This window comes from Loxodonta africana, chromosome 7, assembly GCF_030014295.1.
Source record: "Loxodonta africana isolate mLoxAfr1 chromosome 7, mLoxAfr1.hap2, whole genome shotgun sequence".
NCBI lineage: Eukaryota > Metazoa > Chordata > Mammalia > Proboscidea > Elephantidae > Loxodonta > Loxodonta africana.
Genome location: NC_087348.1, coordinates 8,166,998 through 8,183,119, shown reverse-complemented (window position 1 = coordinate 8,183,119; position 16,122 = coordinate 8,166,998). Strand labels below are relative to the sequence as shown.

At 49.5% G+C, this 16,122-nt stretch overlaps 1 protein-coding gene across 4 annotated transcripts in view; it reads right to left on the bottom strand.

The window, feature by feature from the left end:
* SPTBN2 (spectrin beta, non-erythrocytic 2) overlaps positions 1-16,122 on the bottom strand; it is a 71,901-nt gene that overhangs the window by 12,771 nt on the left and 43,008 nt on the right. For all 4 annotated transcript variants that reach the window (XM_064287728.1, XM_064287727.1, XM_064287729.1 and 1 more), the window contains 11 exons: positions 14,952-15,069; positions 13,914-14,072; positions 13,278-13,580; positions 11,654-11,807; positions 10,555-11,425; positions 8,948-9,085; positions 6,384-7,140; positions 5,672-5,874; positions 5,205-5,295; positions 4,819-4,965; positions 2,636-2,899 (listed from right to left, as the gene is read on the bottom strand). In XM_064287728.1, the coding sequence (XP_064143798.1) occupies positions 2,636-2,899; positions 4,819-4,965; positions 5,205-5,295; positions 5,672-5,874; positions 6,384-7,140; positions 8,948-9,085; positions 10,555-11,425; positions 11,654-11,807; positions 13,278-13,580; positions 13,914-14,072; positions 14,952-15,069 (3,205 nt within the window). The remainder of the gene's footprint in view (positions 1-2,635; positions 2,900-4,818; positions 4,966-5,204; positions 5,296-5,671; positions 5,875-6,383; positions 7,141-8,947; positions 9,086-10,554; positions 11,426-11,653; positions 11,808-13,277; positions 13,581-13,913; positions 14,073-14,951; positions 15,070-16,122) is intronic.

The following is a 16,122-nucleotide window of genomic DNA, read 5'->3' as shown; positions in this document are numbered from 1 at the left end:
GATCTTCATCAGTAAGTGCTTCAAGTCCTCTTTACTTTCAGCAAGCAAGGTTGTGTCATCTGCATATCAAAGGTTGTTAATGAGCCTTCCTCCAATCCTTATGTCGCATCCTTCTTCATATAGTTCAGCTTCTCAGTTTATTTGCTCAGCGTACAGATTGAATAAGTATGGTGATAAGATACCACCCTGACACACTCCTTTCCTGATTTTAAATCATGCAGCATCCCCTTGTTTGGTTTGAACAACTGCCTCTTGGTCTATGTATTGGTTCTGCATGTGCACAATTAACTGTCCTGGAATGCCCATTCTTCGAAATGTTATCCATAATTTGTTATGATCCACACAGTCGGATGCCTTTACAACATCAATAAAACACAGGTAAACATCTTTCTGGTATTCTCTGCCTTCAGCCAAGATTCATTTGACATCAGCAATGATATCCCTCGTTCCATGTCCTCTTCTGAATCCAGCTTGAATTTCTGGCAGTACCCTGTGGATGTACTGCTGCCACCTATTTTGAATGATCTTCAGCAAAATTTTCCTTGTGTGTGATATTACATGATAATTTCCGCTTTCTGCTGGATCATCTTTCTTTGGAATGAGCACAAATATGGATCTCTTCCAGTTGGTTGGGCAGGTAGTTGTCCTCCAAATTTCTCGGCATAGATGAGTGAGTGCTTCCAGAGTTGAATCTGTTTGTTGAGAGATCTCAATTGCCATTCCGTCAATTCCTGAAGCCTTGCTTTTGGCAGTGCTTTTTTTTGGTGCAGCTTGGACTTCTTCCTTCAATACCACTGGTTCTTGATCACATGCTACCTCCTCAAATGGCTATACATTGACCAATTTTTTTGGCTTTTGTTGTTGTTGTTAAGTGCTGTCGAGTCGGTTCTGACTCATAGCGAACCTATACACCACAGAATGAAACACTGCCCGGTCCTGCGCCATGCTCACAGTCATTATGCTTGAGCCCACTGTTGCAGCCACTGTGTCAATCCATCTCACTGAGGGTCTTCCTCTTTTCCACTGACCCTGTACTTTACCGAGCATGATGTCCTTCTCCAGGGGCTGATCCCTCCTGACAACATGGCCAAAGTATGTAAGATGTAGTCTTGCCATCCTTGCTTCTAAGGAGCATTCTGGTTGTATTTCTTTTTCTGTTTCTTTTTGGTACAGTAACTGTTTATTCCTTCCACCCTCTTTTGATGCTTTCTGTCATTCAATATTTTGCCATAAGCCAAAAACAAACAAAAAAACCCATTGCCGTCAAGTTGATTCCGACTCATAACAACCCTATAGGACATAGTAGAACTTCCCCATAGGATTTCCAAGGAATGGCTGGTGGATTCAAACAGTTGACCTTTTACGCTTAAACTTTTTCTTCAGTTCTTTCAGTTTGGAATATGCTGAGCATGTTCTTCCCTTTTGGCTTTCTAACTTTAGGTCTTTGCACATTTCATTATAATACTTTACTTTGTCTTCTTGAGCTGCCCTTTGAAATCTTCTGTTCAGCTCTTTTACTTTACTTTAGCTACTCTAAATTCAAGAGCAAGTTTCAGAGTCCCTTCTGACATCCATTTTGGTCTTTTCCTTCTTTTCTGTCTTTTTAATGACTTTTGCTTTCATAATGTATGATGTCCTTGATGTCATCTTACAACTCATCTGGTCTTCAGTCGTTAGTGTTCAATGCGTCAGATTTATTCTTGAGGTGGTCTCTAAACTGAGGTGGGATATACTGAAGGTTTTACTTTGACTCTTGTGGACTTGTTTTAATTTTCTTGAACTTGCATATGAACAATAGATGGTTTCTTCTGCCGTTGGCCCCTGGCCTTGTTCTGACTGACGATATTGAGCTTTTCCACCATCTCTTTCCATAGATATAGTCGATTTGATTCCTGTGTATGCCATTTGGTGAGGTCCACATGTATAACTGCCATTTATGTTGTTGAAAAAAGGTATTTTCAATGAATAGGTCGTTGGTCTTGCAAATTCTATCATGTAATCTCTGGAGTCATTTCTATCACCAATGCCATGTTTTCCAACTACTGATCCTTCTTCTTTGTTTCCAACTTTTGCATTCCTATCACCAGCAATTTTCAATGCACCTTAATTGCATGTTTGATTAATTTCAGACTGCAGAAGCTGGTAAAAATCTTTAATTTCTTCATCTTTGGCCTTAGTGGTTGGTGCTTAAATTTGAATAAAGTCGTATTAACTGGTCTTCCTTGTAGGTGTATGGATACTAACCTATCACTAACAGTGTGGTACTTCTGGATAGATCTTGAAATGTTATTTTTTGACAATGAATGCGATGCCATTCCTCTTTAATTTGTCATTCCCAGCATGGTAGACCATACGATTGTCCAATTCAAAATGGCCAATACTAGTCCATTTTAGCTCACTAATTACTAATACTTCTTTTTTTTTTTTAATTAAAGTTTCCCTGTTCAAATTACTAGTGTGGTTTCTGTCTCCTGACTTAATTGAATGACACACGCTCCCAGCGACTCTGATACTGGTGGCCCCATAGCTATCACTTTGTAAATACCAGTAAAGATATTATCTGCAATCTCAAGAGCTATCGGCTTCCTCCTCCTCTTTTACTTCCTACCACCCCCATCGAAGGCCCACTGCGCACCTGCTGCTTCTTGAGCAGAATGTTGACACTGGTGAGGTCCTTGCCGTAGTCGTCTGAGTGCAGCTGGGCCTGCAGACTCTCCAGCCAGCTCTCTAGGGCCGAGCAGCTTTGGGCAAACAGCTCAGCTCTGTTGGCATCAAAGAGGCTTCGGGCCTTGGCCTGGGTGGTGGTCTCCAGCTCGTTCCAGCGCTTGTGCAGGTCTTTCAGCTTCTCTGACACCAGGGCTTTCAGCTCTGGCTTCTCCAGGGTCAGCTCCCGCCCCTCCTGGGCAGTAGGACAAAGAAGGAGTGCCAGGATTAGATACCACTGAAATTTACAGGCCAACAGCAGCCCAGGGACCTAAAGTATGGGCAATAATTCCACATCCTTCTGTGTTGTCATCAACATACTCTTTCCAAAGGTTGTAAGCTCTTTCTAAATTGCCCTACCTCATTGCTGATCTAAACCCTACTCCTCCTTCAAGGTCTAGCTTGAACCTCATCTCAATTAAGAAGCCGTTGAAATCTTTCCTTATTTTGAATTCCCTGTTATTGTTGCCGTTGGGTGCTGTGCAGTCAATTCTGACTGTAGCAAACCCCATGTGAGAGAGTGGAACTACCCTACAGGGTTTTCTAGGCTGTAATCTTTATAGAAGCAGATTGCCAGGTCTTTCTCTCATGGGGCAGCTGGATAGGTTCGAACTGCCAACTTTTCAGTTAGCAGTGGAGCCCTTAACTGTTGCCCCATTAGGGCTCCTTCCTGAATGACCTTAGTGCTGTGGTTCAGTGTGATGTTGCCTAGGTCTTATATTATTGGCGATACAAGGAGTGTTCACTGAAGCCCAATCCATGCTTCAGTGAACACTCCTTAAGTCACGATCCGAGGTTTCCATGGCCTGGCTCAGCACGCCCTTCCTGCCTTTTCTTCCACGAGGTCCCTTCACACATTCCACGCCCCTGCCAGGCTGACCTACCCCTTTGCTCTCCACAAAGGCACCCCATGTCCACACCTCCGGTTGTCTGTTCACGTTGTTTTCTCCACCTAGGAACATCGTTCTCCCAAAACTCTGCCTGTCCAAATCCCACGCATCCTTCATGGACTTCCCTGAACGCTCCTGCTTCTGGGATTCCCACCTCTCCTCTCTCTGTAGCGCCCAGGTGTATTAGGGTCTTTTTTATGGCGTTCATCATATTCTGCTTTGGATTTACTCTAACTGCTTGTATATATGTCTCATACCCTGGCCATGATGTCATTCCTTGAGGGTGGAGCCTTCCAAGGACTCACCTTCATTCCTCTCAATTGCAAGTACAACGCCTTTCACAGAGTCAAAAAACGGACTCACGGCAACCCCACTCACATCAGAGTAGAATCGTGCTCCACAGAGCTTTCAGTGGCTGATTTTTTGGAAGTAGATCACCAGGCCTTTCTTCTGAGGTCCCCTCTGGGCAGACTACAGCTGCCAGCCTTTCAGTTAGCAGCCAAGTGTGTTAACTGTTGCACCGCCCAAGTAAATACTTGCTGAACAAATGGAAAAATGGACCCCACACCGGTCTCCTCCTCTCCCCAACCATCATGCCCTCGAGGGAAGGAAAGTGTCTTTTTATACACCTGTCAGGACCTAGAAGAGTGCTGAGTGCAGGCAATTTCTCCAGGAAACCCCGCTGATCAGAAGTAAAGTTTTTTTTTTTTTGGCCTCAGCTCCTGAGGAAGAGATGGGTGGCAGGCCAAGCACAGGAACAGCCTGGGGGTGAATCCAGCCCCCTGCCTGTTTTTGTAAATAGTGCTATTGGAACACAGCCACACTCATTTGTTTAGGTATTGTCGACAGCTGCTTTTGCGCTATAATGGTGGAGTTGAGTGGCTGTCAAGAAAACTGTAAGCCTGTAGTCTAAAATATTTACGAACTGGCCCTTTACAGAAAAAGTCTGCTGACCCCTGCTGGACAGTGTCATCCTGCTCTGGACCCAGAACAGTCATCGTGTTAACCCAAAGCTGCAGTTTGGCTCCCTACTAATTTGTACTTTCTCAAAGTACTGGAGCTACTGTTCCACAGACCTGAGACATTTGTCCCCAGACCGTAACTTTCCACCTTGGAGCAGTGGCACCAGAGGTCTCATTGATCTCCGACCCCACAGCGTGTCCAAGACCCTGCCTGGAAGAGGCCCCTAAGGCTTCCTTCCTGCTGCTCCCATTTCACCCCTCACCTTGTCCACCTTGTCCAACCAGTCCTTGTTAGCAGCCAGCTCGGCCATGAATGCCTGGTGCTTCTGCCACTTGGTGTGCAGGTTGCGGGCCTCATCGTAGGACACGTCCTGGGCTGTCAGCATCTTCTCGTCAATCCAGAGTTTCAACTGGACCAAGCGTAAAACAGGAGTGGAGAAGGGTACAGAGAATATTTCAGAGGGACTGGAAGAATGAGGTGTTGCAGGGGCTGAGTGTGAACTGGGAGCAGGGTGGACCTGGGTGGGCGGGGATGTGGGAAGAAGCCATGAAGGGGCTTCAGGGGACATCACGATGGATTTATCTAAGGCTCAGAGTGAAGGCACTGTGGCAAAGGGATGCCAGGGGATGTCAGAGCTGGGAGCCTCACCTCATGACAATCTTGTAAGAAATGCTGCTGCTCACGGTTGTCCCGAAGACGGCCCAGAAGCTGTTGCACAGCTTCTTGATTCTTCCTGTGTCTGCAATGACAGTACCTTGTGAAAACCCTTGAACTGGCTGTGGAAGGGTTATGAGCCTCTAACTAACCCTAGAAGCCTTCAGTCCTCCTACTATAGGGATAATCCCTCCCAGAAGCACCACAGGACAGCCCAGGAGTCCTGATTCCAGTGTCCAGCTCCCCCTATAGACTTCATCTGGCCCTAGTGTGAGGAGGTAGAGTTTCCTAATGCAAGGTTTAGCTCCTCTCTAACTATTTGGTTCTTCTGCTTCCACTTTTTGTCAGCTATCCCTCCCCATCTGTCAGTTTGCCTGGGCCACATTCTCGACTTTCGAGGCCATCCTGTTTTCATGTATTTCCCTTTCAGGCCCCTCATTTACCCACTGTCCTCATCATACCTCCTCTCAATGGAGTCTGCCTTCTCTTGGATCTTCTCGGCATGGATGTTGCCCTCAGACACCAATTGACGCCCGGCCTCTAGGAGCCCACGGATTCGCTCCCCATTGGCATCCATGGTGCTTATAAAATCTTCTAGTTTTTTTATGGCAGCATCAGCAGCCTGGAGTGTCCCCGGCATCTCCGTGTGAGACAGAACATATTCCTGTGTGGGAGGGGAGATATCGAGCTCACTTCTCAAAGGGCAGAGTGACTCAGAAGGGACCTAACCAGAGGACATATCTGAGGAGCAGAGGCCAATCGGAAGAGTGGCGGAGTAGAGCATCTAGCTCTGAAGATGGAGGGGGTGAGGGTGCCTGATTATGTGTGAGTCTCAAAAAGTTACAAGAGAGCTTGGCGGGAGACTTTTAACAGTCCAAATTCCCGTTCCATCTTATTTCTAGTTACTGATTAGGTTTATTTAAGAGTCATATGACTAGCCAGGATTTCTATTTCTTCCTGTCACTTTTGGCAAGTTATAGCTACATCTTTTTTTTTCCCTTCACTCCCTTGTTTTTCTAACATGTTCTTCCTGCCCATTCTGTTTCCTCAGCTACTCTACCCATTAGGATTTCTCCCTGCCCAGTCCATCACTCTGCTAGTTCATGCTTCCCCTGGTTCTTATTTCCCTCTTCTTCCTGGATAGGACTTTGCCCCCATTCTCTGGGCTCTCACCTGGCTGCTGAGCACGCCCTCAGCCTGGCGAGCATCCCGCAGGAACCCTTGGAAGCCATGGGCCTGGGCCAGGCGGCCTTGCCGGCTCTCCCACATGCGGCCTAGCTCCTCCCAGCCAGTTCCCAGAGCTTCCAGTCGCTGCCGTAGGAAGAGGCACTGGGGATCAGCCTGGTCTTGGGTCACCTCCTCACCCAAGGCCCGCAACCGGCTGTATTCACTCTGGGCCCGTTCCACCTCTCCTCGCAGGGCTGCGTGTTGGGCAAGGAGGGCCTCTGCTTCAGGCAGGGTGGCTGGCCCTTCTTCAGAGGCTACAGCGGTCTGTGTGCGGCCCAACCAAGCCTGGAAATCATCCAAGCTGCGGAGGAAGTCCTGCAGTCTCCGTGCCTCACCCAGTGATTCCTCTCGACGTCGCATGGTGGCCCTTAGGTCCTCCCAGCTGGCTTGCACCTCTCCAAGACGGGTATTGATGGCGGGGGCTTGGGCTGGATGGCCAGTGGCCAGGGCATTTGCCTCTCGAGTCAGCTCATCTACCCGGGCAGCAATGGCCTCCAGGTCCCGCTCTGTGCCAGCCAGCTTACGTTGCAGTGCCAGCACCCCAGCCAGGTCATTGCCCAGGCCCTGGGTGGACTCAATGACCTTGATCTTTTCTCTCATCCAGGCCTGGGTCTCTGTGCACTCTAAGTGGTAGTTCTGGATGCTCAGGGCTGATGTCAGTGCTGCCTTCTTGCCATCTGCCAGGGACCGAAACTGCTGCCACCTGAGGGCAGTGGGAGAGTTTGGAGTTGCTCAGCTTCCCTGCCCTGACCATATACATTTGAAAGCTTCTTCTGGCTTCTCTCTCCCTTGCTATGTTCTGCCCACCTGCTTCTTCTTAATTGTGGTAAAATGCACATAACATAAAATTCACCACTTTAAGCATTTTGAAATATATATGACTAGCCAGGATTTCTATTTCTTCCTAAGTCAGTTTTGGCAAGTTATAGTCATCTTTTTTTTTTCACTCCCTTGTTTTCAATGGCATTTAGTACATTCACAATGTTGTGCAACCAACACCACTATCGAGTTGCAGAACATCTCATCACGCCAAAAGAAAATGCTACATGCATTAAGCAGTCACTTTCCATTCTCCTTCCCAGCCCCTGGAAACCATGATTCTGCTCTCTGTCTGTATAGATTTTCCTATTCTGGACATTTCACTGAAATGGAATCATACGATGTGTGACCTTTTGTGTCTAGCTTCTTTCACTCAAGCATAATGTTTTCAAGGTTCATCTTGTAGGATGTATTAGAGCTTCATTCCTCTTAATGGCTGAATAATAGTCCATTGTATGGAGGACAATATTCTGTTTATCTGTTCATTAGTTGATAGAAATTTGGGTTGTTTCTACCTTTTGGCTATTGTGAACAGTGCTGCTATGAAAATTGGCATAGAAGTGTCTGTCTGTCTCCCTGTCTTCAATTCTTTTGGGTATGAACCTAGAAGTGGAATTATTGTTTAACTTATTGAGGACCCACCAAAATGCTTCTACTTTTAAAGAGGCTGTTTTAAGTCTACAGGACTAATAGTCTACACAAACCACGGCCTCATCTATCCTGAGACTGGAAGAACTAGATAGTGCCCAGCTACCACTACCAGCCATTCTGACCAAGGACACAAGAGAATGGGAGAAAAACGTAGAACAAAACTCAAATTTTTGAAAAAAGTCGGACTTACTGGACCAGTAGAGACTAGAGGAATCCTTGAGACTTTTGCCCTTTAAACTATGTACTGAAACCACACCCAGAAGTTGCTTTCAGCTAAATAACAAATTGGTGCACAAAATAAACAGTATCACCCATGAGTACTGTGCGCCTTTAAAAAATCATCTACCAAAAAAAAAAAAAAATCATCTACACGAGACCAAATGGTCAACATTTACCCTAAAGCAAAGATGAAAAGGTAAGGGGAGAGGGCAAGGAAGCTAGATTAATGGGTATGGAATGACCAGAATGGAAATAATGAGAATGTTCACACATCGTGAAAAATGTAACCAATGTCACCAAACAATATGTATGTTGTTGTTAGGTGCCGTTGAGTCAATTCTGACACATAACAACCCTATAGGTCAGAGTAGAACTGCCCCATAGGGTTTCCAAGGAGTGGCTGGTAGATTTGAACTACCGACCTTTTGGTTGGCAGCCGAGCTCTTAACCACTGTGTCATCAGAGCTTCAAAAATATGTATAGAAATTGTTAAACGGGAAACTAACTTGCTGTGTAAACTTTTACCACAAACACAATAAAGTATAATAATAATAAAAAAACGCAAAAAAAGAAGGCTGCTGTCCACTCACTTGCCCTTTACCCCTTCTCCTCTTGATTGCTTCTGTCCAGTCACCAGCCTCTTCAGACACCTTTGCGTCTGCTTTTGTCTCTTTCATCATTTCTCCTTCCCCATCATGTTCTAAATGGGTTTCCTTTCTTAGTTTTAGCTACTATTCCAGGCCCTACAAAACTCTTCCAGTTGCCACCCCCACCTGCTGCATCTGTTCTCAGTTCTCTAGGACTGCCCTCCCCAGCCCTACCTGTGGTTGAGCTGCTTCTGGGTGTCCACAATGCTGCCCTTGCCCGGGGGGTTGGCCTTCAGCAGCTGCTCAGCAATGTCATTCACAGCAGTGATTCGCGCTGCAAGGGTGTTCATTTCGGGCTCCAGGGTCTCGAACCTGATGAGGTAGCAAAGCTGGGTGTGAATGGTGTGAAGCATCTCCCTTGGACGCCTATGAGAACTCCTCTACTTGCACATGAGGCTTATTCCTAGGATTCTCTGCCCCTTGGAGCCTACAAGATTCATGGTATCTGTGGGTCAAGGAAGAGGCCCCCCCTCCCCACAAACAAACTGAAAAACAATCATCTCTAGAGTTGCTCAAAAACATAGACAAAGTTCAAGGCCAGGAACAGCTGCACAACAGGTCAAGTTAGTCCCTGGCTTAGGGCCCCATGCATTATTGAAGCCTCTCTTTTCCCTCCTGGAACTTACCCCTTAGCTGCCTACCTGAGTCCCATCCTACCAATAAGTGTCAAAGAATGAAGTAATAACCAAAAAGTATCTGTTAAAGCAGTAAAAATGAGAAGTATAACTTCTCCTGGGAGTATTTTACATTCTAATAGGACAGAGATCGATAAACCTTTTCTGTAAAGCGTCAGATAATAAATATTTTAGGTGTTGTGGGCCATACGGTCTCAGACACAGTTATTCACCTTTGCTGTTGTAGAGCAAAAGCAGCCATGGACAATGTAGACATGAATGAGCATGACCGTGTTCCAATAAAACTTTATTTACAAAAACAGGCAGGGGGCAGGAGTTGGCCCGAGGGCTTTGGTTTGCTGATCCCTGTAATAGGAGAGCTTCAACACTCAGAAAATCATTTGTAAAACCACTAGGAAAATCTGATTATAGACTGAGTGGTAGGCAATACCAAGGCATGGCCAATTTTTTTCTGTATGATGATGGCATCCTGGCTCTAAGAGAAAGACGTCCTTTCTAAATGATTTTAAGATTAGTCTACAAACAAAACATTTTCGGGAGCGGTTAAACAAGTGTCTTGGTCTTAAAGATTTATAACTTCAATTCCGCAGCCATTTTAAGTCTGCACATACAATTAAAAAATAACAGGTTGTATTTAAGAAGACTTCCTAATATGTCCTAAAGGATGCGTCCAGAAGAATGTAGGGGTGAAATGACAATAGTGGGAATTTGCTTTAAGAAAGGGAGGTGAATCAAACGGAGCAAGATCTCGACTAGTATTAAATCTGAGCAATTTGTTGCATAATTCACCCCCTTTTGCTTATGTTTAATATTTTTTGTTAAAACAAAAAACACCACTGGTTGCCAACAAGTCGACTCCAACTGATGGTTACCCCACGTGTGTCAGAGTAGAACTGTGCTCCATAGGGTTTTCAATGGTTGATTTTTCAGAAGCAGATTGCCAGTCCTTTCTTTTGAGGTGCCTCTGGGTGGGCGCTAACTGCCAATCTTTTGGTCAGTAGCTGAGGGTGTTAACCGTTTCTGCCACCCAGGGACTCCGAAAACAAAAACAGACAACCGTTAAGGCTCAAAGGGATGTAGCAGGAGCTGGCGGTTTAGGGTGGGAGCCGCCACTGCACACTGTGGCCATGCTGGTGGGAGCCCTACCTTTGCTGCACGACCTCCAGGTCCTCCAGGCGCTCAGGCAGAGCGAGCCCGTTGAGCCACTGCTCCTTCTCCTCCACCCAGAGGCCGCAGGCTCCAGCCTCGCTAAGCATGGTGTAGAGCGCCAGGGCCGCCTCCAGGGCCCGTGCCCGCTCGCCTGCCCGGGCCTGCAGCTCCTGGTAGTGCTGCTCCAGGGTGGGCACCCTGCCCTGCACCTCGGGGGCCCGGCTCAGTGCGGGAGGCAGGGCCACAGCCTGCTCCCTCAGGGCGTCCAGTGTGGGCCGGTGGCCTCGGATCTCCTCCTCCAGGGCCCGGTGCTGCCTGGCCAGGGCCTGCGTGGAGAACTCGTCGTGCCCCAGCTCGGGGCTGGACACCAGGCGCAGCGCATCCACCAGCCAGGCCTCCATGTCATTTGCATCTGCCTGGAACTGGTAGAGGCTGGCGGCCTGGGCCAGCCGCTGGGCCCGCTCCTCCGCTAGGGCCTCCAGCCGCTCCCACTGGGCTTGGAGCTCGGCAGCGCGGGCAGCCGCCTGCCCTGCTCCCGGGTGGCCCTCGGCCACTAGCTGCTGGCCCTGCTCCAGGGTGAGCTTCAGGGGCCCCAAGCGGCCGCTCATCTCACCTCGCAGGGCTGTGTGCTTGTTGAGCAGGCGGAGGACGCCGGTCAGGTCTCGGCCAGTTTCAGCAGAGGCCAGGAGGTGCTGCTGCTCCCGCACCCAGGCTTCGGCCTCACCCACCTCCCAGAGGAAGCGCCAGAGGCGCCTCGACTCCTCCAGCCGGGCCCGCCGTGCCGCGGCCAGCTCACACAGTGCCTCGTAGCTTTGCTCCAGGGTGGCCACCCGCTCTGACACCAGCTGAGGGTCACATGGCTTGTACTCTGGAAAAGCCACGGTTGGGGGTTGAGAGCTGGACCCAGTCCTCTGGCTGCCCCCAGCCTCTACCCCTGATAGGAATCTCCACTCCACAAACACAAACAGCCCTCCCTCCCTGGTTTAACTTGGCCACCCCTCACCCTCCATGTCCCCAGGCTTTCCCAGTCTTGCTGCTCCAACTCTTCATGGTCTCCTTCCAGCCCTCCCTTTTCCAGCCCTTCCCGGATGTTCACCTATCCCCGGGTCGCAGAAGCGCAGTGCAGAAGCGCTGACCGCCCGCACCCGCTCAGCCTGCACAGCGATGTCGGCTTCCACCAGCTCGTGCAGCTGTAGCAGGTCCTCTACTCCAGCCAGGTGCTTGCCCAGGTCCTGAGACTGCAGCCGGCCCTGCCAGGACACGTGGCGAGCCAGTGAGCCTCGCAGCTGCCCAGTCCCCTCCTAGCCGGACCTCCCAGCCCTGCACACAGATGCGGCTAACCTCACCCCATTTTCCTGGACGGCTCTAGGTGTTCACCAGGTGAGCACACCTGCTCCCGCCAGTTCTGTCCTGGCACATTGGCCTCTTTGTCCTCAATTCCCTTCCCTTGGAATGACTTTCTTCCTAAACCCTGCTCCTGGAATCTCTGCTGTGACCCATCTTTTCGGCCCCAGAATTATCACTGCCCTCCTATCATTGGGAAACCCTGGTGGCGCAGTGGCTAAGAGCTACAGCTACTAACCGAAAGGTCAGCAGTTTGAATCCACCAGCTGCTCCTTGGAAACCCTATGGGGCAGTTCTACTCTGTCCTATAGGGTCGCTATGAGTTGGAATCGACTCGATGGCAACGGGCTTGGTTTTTTTTTGGTTCCTGTCATTGGGGCTCAGCTTCTGGCATGCTGTCCGGCTGCCGTCCTATCACAGGGGCTCAGTTTCCAGCATCCTGGCCATCTTTAGAGCATCTCCAACTCGTCCTGGTCCCTTTCTTGGGCCTAGATGATGGCCCAGCCTCTAACTGGTCTCTTTGCTTCCACTTCCGGCTGCCTGCAATCCTTCACGTACTAACTAAAGTGACTTTTTTTTTTTAAACAATATTAAGTCAGAATCACCTCTCTTCCATTTTCAGAGCCTTCCGCTCACTTTAAATGCTCCCTGTTACTTTGACAAGATCCAGACTCAGCCTGTAAGGCCCCGAGTAAGCCGGCTGCTGCCCCCTTATCTCATGCCACTGCCTCCAACCTCTCCACACAACTCTGGCCCCACTGGCCTTTCTTCTGACCCTGATCATGCCACACCCGGTCAAGCCTAGGGCCTTCACCTAGCTGTTCCTTCTTTCCAGAATGTTCTCTCCTCAGCTCTCCCGCTGCTGGCTCCTTGCTGTGATGATCCTGGTCTCTGACCACCCCATCACATGGCCCTGCTCCAGTTTCCTCAGAGCCTTTGTGCTCACCGGCACCTTGTTTATTCACATGTTCTCAGTCTCCGCCCAAGGAGCTCTAGTAGTGCAGTGGCTAAAGCGCTCACCTGCTAACTGAAAGGTCGGCGGTTCCAACCCACCAGCCAATCCTTGGGAGAAAGATGCGGTGGTCTGTTTCCATACAGATTACAGCCTTCGAAACCCTGTGGGGCAGTTCTACTCTGTCCTCTAGGGTCGCTACGAGTTGGAATGGACTCGACGGCAGCAGGTTTCAGCCTCCTCCCACTAGAACGTAGCCCCATGAGAACAGGGACCTATCTGTTGTGCTCGTCAGAACTGGGCACAGGACCCTGCACGGGTACCTACTCTGAATGGAATGTCCCCCACGGCTGTGCCCTGCGGCTCCTGCTCCATCTTAACGCAGCCCCCACCCAGCACACCCACCATGAGCACCTCTGCATACCTTCATCTCCTCCATCCAGTCCATGAGGTAGAGCAGGTCCTGAAACACCTTTTGCAACTCCAGGTTGAGGAGTAGCCGCTCCCGCCGGGCGGCCACCATCTGCCGTAGGAAGGCCCAGAGCCGCGCCACATTGTGCTGCCGCGCGGCAATGCGCTTGATGTCGTGGTAGTGCTCGGCTGCCAGCTCCGCGGCCACGGCGTCCACCGCCTGCACCCGGCCACTGTAGGCTATGATGTCCGTCTCGATGGCCTCGTGCTTCCGCACCGCCGCCTCGACTGCCGCCAGCTCCAGCCCGAAGTTGTCCTGGGGTGGGGTCAGGAATGGCAGGTTCGCGGACCAAGGGACAGCCTCTCTGCTCGCCCCTTCTGTCCCCAGAGTACTCCTGCTGCAAGGTGCCCTCCAGGAGGTAGTTCTTGGCTTCCTATTCCTCCTTTCTCTTGCCACCTCCCTTCCAGTCTTGCTAGCCTTTTCTCCTGCTCCAGCCTCCAGCCCCTGGCCCCTGGATTTCGTGGTCATATTCATGTCTCTGTGATGGATTTGTTTCACTAGCCCCACACGGTAGGGCTCCTTATCCACCAGGGTCTCTCCCCATTTCTCCTGACCAGTCTGGATATCTCAAGAGTCTCCACATGGTACCTGGGACACGAGGCGCTGGTTCTCACTGAGCCAGGTCTCCCGCATGGCGGCCTTTCTGTCGAAGCGAGCGGCCAGCTGCTCCAGCTTCTCCTGGCGGATCAGCTCTGTGCGCAGGGCCAGCTCACGCTCATGCTCGGCCTTCTCAAGCCTCTCCCAGGCCTGCGGGATGGGGACCGGATCAGTGCTGGAGGGCCAGGTTCAGGACAGGAGGGGAGGGAGGGGCCAGCAGGGTGGGGCACGGGGTAAGCCCCAGGAAGCTTGGTCTGGTGGATGTGGGGAATGCGGTCAGTCAGACTCCTGAGACACAGGGGTGGGGCTGTGAGTGCCACAAAGCCATGCAAAAACAACACGTTTATGGACAAGGACCGGAGGGGGACAGGGAACATGGAAACCATTTGGTTTGTCATGGTGGCAGAACTGTGGGTGAACTTTATTTATTTATTTATTAATCTTATAATGTTTGGGAAAATAAAAAAAAGTAGGGGTAATGAGTTAGGGACGTGTAGAGCAAGGAAAAGGATTTGGTGTAGAATTTTATTATGTGTACTAAGTGGAGAGACAGGGGAGTGGTTCAGCGGCAGAATTCTCTCCTTCCACGAGGGAATCCGGGTCCGATTCCCTGCCAATGCACCTCACGCGCAGCCACCAGCCCGTCTGTCAGTGGAGGCCTGCATGTTGCTATGTTGCTGAACAGGTTTCAGTGGAGCTTCCAGACTGAGATAGACCGGGAAGAAAGGCCTGGTGATCTGCTTCTGAAAATCAGCCAGTGAAAACCCTGTGGATCACGAGGGTCTGATCTGAAACCCATCGGGGGATGGTGCAGGACCGGGCAGCGTTTTGTTCTGTCACCATGAGTTGAGGACTGCTATCAACAAGTGTGGAGAGAAAGGGATGGAAGGAAAGGGGGACATGCAGGACACGTGAGTTATGTCTGCACTGGGGAGGGGAGTGGGCAGCAGGGACAGTGGAGTTCCAGTTCAGGTGGTGGGGACTGGTGGAGGTCCAAGGTGGCCCTGGGACAGGACAGGGGTTGCAGACCTTGTTGATGTCAGAGATGAGCCGGCCCTCACGGGGCGTGTAGACCTTCTGGTTGTTGGCCCGCAGCTTGCTCTGGGTGGTGAAGAGCAGCACCTCCAAGTTCCCTTTCTCGGTGAACCTGAGGGAGGAGGCCAGGTCGGAGTCAGGGTCGAAGGCCACTTGTCCACTTCAAGTGTCCCGTGTTGCTTTTCTTACAAAAGCAATACTACATGCTGTTTGTGTACAAGCTAGAAAATACTAGAAAACCCAAACAATACAATATCCAAAATAACCGAAAACTACACAGAAATGATTGCCAGGACTCTGGTGCATAAGCACTTATGCTTTTTATTTTACACACACAGGATCCTATCACACCCACAGCTAACGTTTACCAAGGGCTCACTCACTGTGTGGCCGGCGCTGTGCTCAGGGCTTTATATGCATGAACCCATTTAATTCTGTTATCTACTGTCTCTTCCATTGTCCCCATCTTCCAGATGAGAAAACCAAGGCACAGAGAGGCTAAATAACTTGCCCAAGGTTCACAACGGCTAAGTGGCAGAGTCAAGACTTGAACTCAGGAAGCTAGAACCTGTGTGTGTAGCACTCTACTGCCACAAATAACTGGTAACCTGCTTTTTCGATAATTTTATCATGAATATCTTTTCATGTCAATAAACACATTTCTTTGACATTATTTTCAGTGGCTACATCGTGTCTTATTTTTCTCGTATAATGTCCTTGAAGCTACATCTTTGTTCGATGCCCAGAGGAGAACTTTCTGGGTCAAAGGACACACACCAAATCAACCCCTGGAATGCATACAGATGTTTTCTGAATTAATATTCATTTTGGAGCTTAAACATACTAACTCCAAAAGAGCTCAATGATAGAAAAACTACAGAAGCTTATTGACCAGGTACTGTGCAGAAGTGCAATTCCAAACTTCAAAATAGTTCTTTGTTAAAATATAGTGACAATTAACAACCTTTGCAACATGCAAGTTACCTAGCAATATTGCCATGTTGCCAGTTGTGACCTGCTTGTCAGGTCCAATCCCTCCTGTCCATAGGCTGGCCATGGGTTGCTGAGACACTCCTCAACTAATTATGTATCTGATCGCACCAACTCCAGCAGTCGATTTCACAGCATGAATGATTTTGTAAAGGTAGGCCATGGGACTAGTTGC